The 9,700-nt window shown below is 32.6% G+C and overlaps 1 protein-coding gene across 3 annotated transcripts in view; it reads right to left on the bottom strand.

Moving 5' to 3' along the window:
• Nucleotides 1-383: 383 nt before the first annotated feature.
• The window catches only part of LOC127858500 (tumor protein D52-like), a 47,375-nt gene continuing 38,058 nt past the window's right edge, over nucleotides 384-9,700 (bottom strand). For all 3 annotated transcript variants that reach the window (XM_052395696.1, XM_052395694.1, XM_052395695.1), the window contains one exon: nucleotides 384-5,971. In XM_052395696.1, the coding sequence (XP_052251656.1) occupies nucleotides 5,855-5,971 (117 nt within the window). In that variant the 3' untranslated portion in view covers nucleotides 384-5,854. The remainder of the gene's footprint in view (nucleotides 5,972-9,700) is intronic.

Below are 9,700 nucleotides of genomic sequence, written 5' to 3'. Positions count from 1 at the left end.
AAACTTGGTCAGAAGTTGTATCTAGACAATATCAAGGTCAAGTTTGAATATGGGTCATGCGGAGTCAAAAACTAGGTCACAGGGTGACTTGGTGCATTTCAAGCATTTAGCATGGTGTCTGCTCTCTAATTGAAGTAGTTTTCATCTGATCTTCTCCAACTTTGGTCAGAAGTTGTGTCTAGATGATATATAGGTCAATTTCAAGTTGTCCCAAACCTTCAAATGGGCGTATCTTGTGACAGTTTGGCACTCTTGTTTGTATATGATATCATATAATAGGGAGGTTTTTTTTATATATAAATAGACCTAAACACAACATATCCAGAGACTTCAATAATCTTAAGTAACATAAATTCTAAAATCATTTATTTTTGTGTGGAGCACTTTTCCATTTTAATTTCCTGCAACAATATCTATTCATAGGACACACGAACACTAATGTAATTTGGTACATGAACATGTGTTAATACATTATTCCGCAAAAAGAGCATTTTGTATCTTGTTAAATCTATATTACCAGACCACATGTAGCATTGAAATTTTGACTATTGCTATAAGGAACGTTGATCTTTTATTTGCTAACTTTATTTTCACAACATATTCGTTGATTTTGATGGTTTATGCGCTTTTACAAATTGGAGGTTTTCTTTACAGGAGCTGTGTAAATAGGGACACTTGTTTAAATAACAGTTGCATAATGCCACTAATAAAACAAATAAGAATTCTTATTATTGTTGGTATAGCAAATTTATTCAGGTCATTCCATATTGCACAGTGAAAATAAATGTTTTGATAAGTTATTATAAACTTGACATTGCATTGATAGTTTGTTCCTCTGTCCGAACAAAAAGAATATACTTGACAAAGAAAACACAAGTTGTAAACAGAGAATCTCTGCCTTAATATTAACACATTTATTTAACAATAAATTAGTCCTCTAGACCAACAAATAAGAACAAACAACATAGGGCGAATTTGCAAAATGAATTAACCCTTAAAGCGCTGGAGCTGAATTTTAAAGGCCTTTGCAAACAGTTTGGATCCAGATGAGACGCCACAAAACGTGGCGTCTCATCAGGATCCAAACTGTTAGCTATTCTGATAGTATTCGTTGAAAAAAATCGAAGAAAATGCTAATTTTAGAAATTCTGCAGACGACATTTTAGCAGACGACAAATTACCCAGCATGCAAAGGGTTAAGAAATAATGCAGAATGTGATCATACAGAAGGAGAAACATTTAAAGCTTATTTGAAAAATAGTCATTTAAAGTAAAGATATACAATCGGAAAATAAATTAGTAGTGTCTTAATTGTTAGTTATAATTTGCACTTGTTTTTTTTTTTGGTGCATGTCATAGAGAATAAAATTGGTAAAAAAATATTTAACAATTAACTGAATTATTTATAAAGTCATGTTAACTTAGAATATAATGCAATTACATGTGTTTTTAAATTATTAACATTACAAATAATAATCAACAATACTATACAATATGAATGAATATAAATGTTTTCATCAACTTGGAATGTTCAGTTTGTATTCACAAATAGGAAAAATACAAATAGACAGAATATAAAAAATATTGTCATTGCACTTGTATTGTAATGAATTTATTTCAATAATGACCTTGTCATAGAATTAAGTTCAATTATTTGAACAGAAATATGGAGGATTTTGGGGAAATCTTAAAACAGTGTTTTATCTTTAAGAGAGTAAAATTCTTAAATTTTAGTAATTAATCTTAAAATAGTTTGTGTATGTTTTATCTCTTATCCTTTTTTAGCCCAGGAAGTCTGGGAATATACGACTATAAGAGCTTGAACATGAAAACATTGTAAAATTTCATTATTATGGACTTATAAAGTCAAGGACAAATTGTATCATGTAGGACTATCTTAACACACATATAGACATAAAATACAGCCCAGCACCATGTTAAATAAGCACAAAATCTGGAAACATATTTTTCTCCTACAATAAAACTATTTAATACACTAAACTGTTACAGTATCAAGCATGAAGGAAAAAAATTTACATCGAACACTTTTTCTCGTAAAATACAGAAGACACAAAGGTTTATTGTACCTACCCAAATGTGGATTGTCAAAATGGCTACAGAGTATGAATTCTTATTTCAGTTGTAGAAATTTGCCTTTGTTCAAGTTCACACATACATGTTTCATAATTCTTCTTTTTTCATTTCCTAACAATAAAACAATACACAGAAACAACCATGTCATGAGAAAACATTTTACTACTTTAACATTGACATAACAACAAAAAGTATTTCATCCTAAAAAGTGGATTTGTATTCGCCGTAGAAGTTCACATTTAAAGCCCTTTTTAATAGGTTGCCAGGAGATTTGATTTCTGGAACTTTCAAAATGTTTTCTTTCCCATAACCAAATACTGTGGAGCTATGCATACAATCAAGTACCACTTTCAGACAGGATTTTATCCATTTAAGAAACTAATGTGATAACACTAAATATTGCTCATGCATTAACTCTTTCAGTGCTGGAACGGAATTTTGAAGGCCTTTGCAAACAGTTTGGATCCAGATGAGACACCAAAGAACGTGGCATCTCATCAGGATCCCAACTGTTTGCTATTCTGATAGCATTCTTTGAAATAAATTTAAGAAAATGCTAATTTTAGAAATTCAGCAGACAATATTCCCAGCATGCAAAGGGTTAAAGATGTGCAACTCATACCAATTAAAGGTGACCCAATTCTAAAGTAAATTACTAAAATGACAGTTCTGCTCAAGACTTCAAACTACCTGTAGTTAGATTGATATTTGGGATGTCAAACATTTCATTGCAAAAATACTACTTAATGTGACATTTAAAACTCACCATTGAACACAAGCAATTGCTCCAACACATAACAAAGTGAAAGCAAGACAGCCAGTTATACATGTACACTCTCAATAACGTCCATAACAAACATGTTTTTGAACATTTTCAGCACTCAATAACAAAAACGGTAAATATACAATTAATCATGCAATAACTATCTTGTGAATTACTTCACACAGAATGGAAATTATGATTATTCAATGAACTTTCGTTAATTTCATTGACAATACCTATCCAAAAACAATCTTGCTGGTTTCTCACATATGATTTAAGGTTCAGACAATAAACAAACAAATCTCTATTGTTTTCTATATTCTGTTATAGATTATGCATATAATGTTGTTAAATGCATCTTTACAACTGCACACAATGGAGTATTGATCTATTGTTTATCACATACTAACAGTTGAATCTGTTGCTAATTGACCAGTCGCCAACTCCGCCCACATTTTGTCGATTAGCCAATCAGATATCGATTTTTCACACACCCCTCAGCAACGCTTATATGGCCGCCATTTTGTCCGACAAACAAAGTGTGTCGTTCATATGGAATGGACGTAATTTTTAAGAGTTTACACAGATTTTATATCGATTGCATGATTATAACTGTTCGATCATTATTCAAAATTGTAGGTGCTATACATACTTTATAAAAAGTTATTATTTTATCTTTATTTATTGAACATATGAACGAGTAATGAGAAATCAAACACAATAAATCGTGTGTTCTATAAAAACGTGTTATACCGTTTGATGCACAATATTATTAAGCAGTTTTGGCAACATAATAATTGCCACACGTGCTAATTAATCTCGGCGTAATTGTCGATGATTAATAAATGACAGTATGTTGCGTGGATCTCAGAATGAAGGAACATTATGGCATTGTTAGGTACTGTACACAAGAAAAGAAAACTATTTAATTACTTAAATGATTTCCAATTATATATTTATTTTCAGTGGATCATAAACAAGGGAAATCATTATAAATTGTTAACTTAAATATTGTTTTAACTAAAGTAAAAACAACAAAAAGGTGATTTCAACGTAGCTTAGCCAGCTTAAAGCGACTTCAAGTGTAAAGTGTACGGCTTATAATACAATAACAACATTTATAATACAACATTTATTGATACGGGGAGAAATGTGAAACTTTCAATTAACATATAAGGGCCATCTTGTTATAAATAAAGACATGCATAATATGCTAAATGTATTCAATTCGAATGTTCGTGAACAGCACCGTGATACCAACATTTCATTTTTCGATAGTGAAATGTAACAGGTTCGCATTAAAAATAAATGAAATAAAATGCATATTAGACTATCTGTTAATGAAACCACGAAATTAGGCCTGTATTAAATTATGGTTACAATCAAAATTTAATTTATATCTAAATAAAAAAAATCGGTGTCTTTTTAAAAATAACACAATAAAACAAAGATCTAAACATTTGTAATAAACAAAAACCCCATCATGATATGGATGTGTCATTTGCATTTAATAAAATATATTTTCAAAATTATATATGAATAGCCACCGGATTCACTGTCAGACGATTTAATACAAGTTCAAAATCAATATAAAATGAATGCTCATTTTTACAACGGATTTTCATCAACTTTCTATATTATGTATAAGAAACGTTTCTGATAGTCAGTCTGCCGTTAACTCATTTATTTTGATTACGCCATTTTTCTCTAAAGCATTTATGATTGTATTAAAGTTTTATAAAGCAGTTTAGTTTACTGTGCGGCTTTAAATAATTTATATTATAGAAAAGAGCATGATACCTCGTTACAAATATAGTATTTCGCTCACGTAATCCGCTATAATTGCGATCTGCTTGTCGGAGTTTTCTTATCACTAGACCACGTGACTATGTGGGCGGAGCGATCGATAATTTGGCGACTGGTCAATTTTCATTAGAAATTTTCTTAATGCAATACAAACTCAAAGAACAGAACATACTGTGCTTACAGCATCTTAGTCTGGTTCTTGGAACCACTAATTTAGATAAGAAAGAAACAAATTTCTTAAACAAAAGAATCATAAAAAAGTAAACACATATCCATTGGCATGCAGTTATGGCATTATGCCAAAAATATTATTAATCAAACCTAATGTGAATGGCTTTGAAAAGTAAAAATGCTTTACTTTGATCACAGAATCCTTTAGCACAGACTTTATGAAAGGAACAATAGCTTATTCTGTTTATGTTTAACCCTTTCCCAGAGCGAAAATAGCTATGTGCAAACAGCATAAAACCAGAACAGCCTGCCAGTAACTTGCAGTCTGTTCAGTAATTATGCTTTTTACTGCTCATCAGTGTCTAAGGGTCAGAAATGAAGACTTTAAAACTTGAATGTCGTAAGAAAGGTCTTAAATTAAATATAACTTTCTAAGGTATGACAAATGCGTAATAATATGTATCTATGTGGTAAAGGGTCAAGGGTTTTATTCTGTTCAAACGCCCTTGTCTGCAAACAATGTTTTATTTGGCTTATCTTGTCATGGTGGGTTACCTTTTCCATAAAAGCAAATATTTTCATAAAATGAAAGGTTACATAAATTATTTATACGTGTAAAAATGCAGAAACATTTATCTAGTCCCAAACTGACAACATACTTCTTATATTTCTCAGAAATGAAGTTAGCATTGTTCAAGAAATATTTATGACTTGCTTCTTTAAAAACAATTGATTAGTTTCAAAATCATTTCTTTCTAATACTTTCTTAGTTTATAGAATTTTAAGAGGCTCCTCAATATTTGTAAAATCTTTTTTGTCTTATTCTAAATAAAATTATCACATTACACTTCAATGATATTATGTCCCACAGGTTTTTTAACAAAAGCAACCATGAAATGACAAATCTGAAGATTTGACAATATCCACTTAAGGACAGCGGTGGGTTTCCCCGCAAAAATCTATTTATAGACTGGTTTTCCTTCAAGTCTATTTATAGACTGCATGTCTATTTATAGAGCATTACTGTTTTTCCTCTGGAATGGCCTCTTTTGCAGGGTCAATGGTCCCATTGTTTTCTTTCTCACTCTGAAGTGCTTCCTCGAAGTTTCCTTCTGATTTGCTTCCAGAAACTTTTGCCTGTAATTACACAGATAGATAAAATTGTAGCTTATCCTGTGATTGGAAAATAATGGAAAACAAAATTTGCATCAATGTTGTTGTTTTTTCTTTAGTACAAAAGGTATATTTAACAAACCCTGTGTAAGTGCATTTAACCTGAAAACAAAATTATATGCTTTTTACAAATGGCTACAATTAAGAGATTTTTGCATCTAAGATTTAAGAAAAATATTGATTTAAGATTTAACAGAAAATGAAACATCGGACAATCAGGAAGTTTTTATCAACAGAAGATTTTGCCATTTTACAATGAGACTCTAACGAGATGGATTTAATGGTTCCTTAACCCTTAATCACATAGATACGTATTTTTACCAATTTGTTGTCCCTTAGAAAGTTATATTTAATTTAAGACCTTTCTTACTAAATTAAAGTTTTAAAGGCTTCATTTCGACTACTTGCATACTGATGAGCAGCAAACAGCAATAAGCCTGAACAGACTGACAGCAATAAGCCTGAACAGACTGACAGCAATAAGCCTGAACAGACTGACAGCAATAAGCCTGAACAGACTGACAGCAATAAGCCTGAACAGACTGACAGCAATAAGCCTGAACAGACTGACAGCAATAAGCCTGAACAGACTGACAGCAATAAGCCTGAACAGACTGACAGCAATAAGCCTGAACAGACTGACAGCAATAAGCCTGAACAGACTGACAGCAATAAGCCTGAACAGACTGACAGCAATAAGCCTGAACAGACTGACAGCAATAAGCCTGAACAGACTGAGTTACTCGCAGGCTGTTGCTGGTTGCAAAAGCCATTTTCACTTTGCTTCTTTTGGGGGAAAGGGTTAAAAGAACTTAGCAACAAAAAGAGACTGGATAAAGCATATTTCTACCAGGATATTGTGTTCACATTTACAAAAGTAATTATATTTTTTCAAAATAAAATTTCAACTAACAATGCACTTCATTTATTTGAATGGTTATGTTGTAACTTATTTCATTAACATTTATAGTAAATTACACTTTTTTAAATAAATACTTTGTCTTGTAAGACAATTATTATTTTTCTAAAATTTAAAGGTAAATACAACAGTTCAAAATATAAACTCAAAACACGACAATTGACAACACTCAAGACTATTTCATTGTCTAAAAAATAATAATGTAAAGAACTATTTTACTGTAGTTTGAAAATGAAATATTATGAATATCTACTTTGAATCAAATGAAGCAAAAACATGCAATTATGACTTTGATAACTTAGTTAGTTTTCTTACAGACATTTGGAAAAGTAATTGTGCACAGACATGTCTCCCAAGCTGACCAAATCCCATTATGTGATGAAAACATTTAAAATAAGAGGCCCATGAGGGCCTGAATCCCTCTACTGGCTAGAATCAATAGGGCTCAAGCCCTTGATAGTATAAACAATCAGAGTAAGTTTTAAATAAACAGACCAAAATGGGAAATTTATCGCATATTAACAATAAGAAACGTAAAATTTAAACTTCAAATGGCTCCTTTTTAACAATAAGTTGTACAAATTTTCTTCACTCTCATTGGGGTTATGGCCCTTGATGATATAAAACATCCGTTGAAGTTTCAAAAGGATAGCACTTTATATGTAAACAAACAAGAAATGTGTTTGTCGAAAACACTATGTCCCCTTCTGCGCCGCTTTGAATTTTTTGTTGTTGACCTTTGACCTTGAAGGATGACCTCGACCTTTCACCACTCAAAATGTGCAGCTCCATGAGATACACAAGCATGCCAAATATGAAGTTGCTATCTTCAATATTTCAAAAGTTATGGCAAAATGTTTAAGATTTTCATTTTTTTCTCAAATTCAAGGGGAGATAATTCTGGACTTATAACTCGGATATTGCTCATTTTTAATAGGGTTTGACTCATAATTCAGATAAAGACACTGTGCAAGTTGGGAAATGATTGGATGAAAACTGTGGACTTTATTGTGTAAACAAGCCTTATTTCACAATTTTCTCAAATTCAAGGGGATATAATTCTGGACTTTTTACTCTGATGTAACCCATTGTCAAAAGGGTTCGAGTCCTCGAAAGTTATAAATCAAGATCCACTCATTTTTATTCTGCACAGTGAAATGTAAACCCTGCATGCTTAATGTATTCTTTTATTTTTAATCTGATGATCAAAAGGCGTCATATAATGCATTCAGGTTTAAAATAAATTTATAAAACAATTATAACAAATTATTCCCAGTGAGACCTGAATTTTATTGAAGTGGCAAAGTACACACAATACCGAACTCACCAAACGATCTTTTAGTCCTTCTATTGACTTTGAAGACTACACAAGCAAATACAACACAGTTAATTACATGGAGTATTAACATCATACACACATACATTGACAGATCACAGGAAACGCAAGATTTCCGTACAAAGGCAAAGTTCTGGGACCAGGAGATCTAGATATATTTTCAAGAAACTTTCATAAAATCTAGGCACTTAAGTTTCTAGTTAAAGTACATTTTTAATTATTGCAGTATCCAGATTTGAACAGACAGACAGTCTCGACAGACAGACACACATACGGACAGATGACCTGACCGGGGGTAAATGTAAAGTCACCTCCAGTTACAGTGGTAGGGAACAAATAATTATAAAGATATCATTATTTTAATTTTGACCATGATTTTCTTAAAACAATTCCTGTATAATTAATTTGTAAGTATGTGGGAAGAATGTCTTAAGATAAGTTATCAAACATGGAATTTTTAAGGTCAGTATGAAATGCCAAGCCTAAAGGAACAAGGGCTGTTTGTAAAACATGCATGCCCCCATATGGGCTATCCGTTGTAGTGACAGCCATTGTGTGAATATGTTTTTTGTCACTGTGACCTTGACCTTTGACCTAGTGACCTGAAAATCAATAGGGGTCATCTGCAAGTCATGATCAATGTACCTATGAAGTTTCATGATCCTAGCCATAAGCGTTCTTGAGTTATCATCTGGAAACCATTTTACTATTTCGGGTCACCGTGACTTTGACCTTTGACCTAGTGACCTGAAAATCAATAGGGGTCATCTGCGAGTCATGATCAATCTACCTATCAAGTTTCATGATCCTAGGAATAAGCGTTCCTCAGTTATCATTCGGAAACCATTTTACTATTTCTGGTCACCGTGAACTTGACCTTTGACCTAGTGACCTCAAAATCGATAGGGGTCATCTGCGAGTCATGATCAATGTACCTATGAAGTTTCATGATCCTAGGCATAAGCGTTCTTGAGTTATCATCCGGAAACCATTTTACTATTTCGGGTCACCATGACCTTGACCTTTGACCTAATGACCTCAAAATCAATAGGGGTCATCTGCAAGCATGATCAATGTACCTATGAAGTTTCATGATCGTAGCCATGAGTGTTCTCGAGTTATCATCCGGAAACCTTTTTACTATTTCGGGTCACCGTGACCTTGACCTTTGACCTAGTGACCTGAAAATCAATAGGGGTCATCTGCGAGTCATGATCAATCTTCCTATTAAGTTTCATGATCCTAGGCCTAAGCGTTATTGAGTTATCATCCAGAAACCATTTTACTATTTCGGGTCACTGTGACCTTGACCTTTGACCTAGTGACCTCAAAATCAATAGGAAACCACTTGGTGGACTGACCGACCAACAGACCGACCAACAGACCGACATGTGCAAAGCAATATACCCCCTCTTTTTGAAGGGGGGCATAAAAATAT

Source organism: Dreissena polymorpha, chromosome 14 (genome assembly GCF_020536995.1).
Source record: "Dreissena polymorpha isolate Duluth1 chromosome 14, UMN_Dpol_1.0, whole genome shotgun sequence".
Lineage (NCBI taxonomy): Eukaryota > Metazoa > Mollusca > Bivalvia > Myida > Dreissenidae > Dreissena > Dreissena polymorpha.
This window is presented reverse-complemented; position numbering and strand designations above follow the sequence as displayed.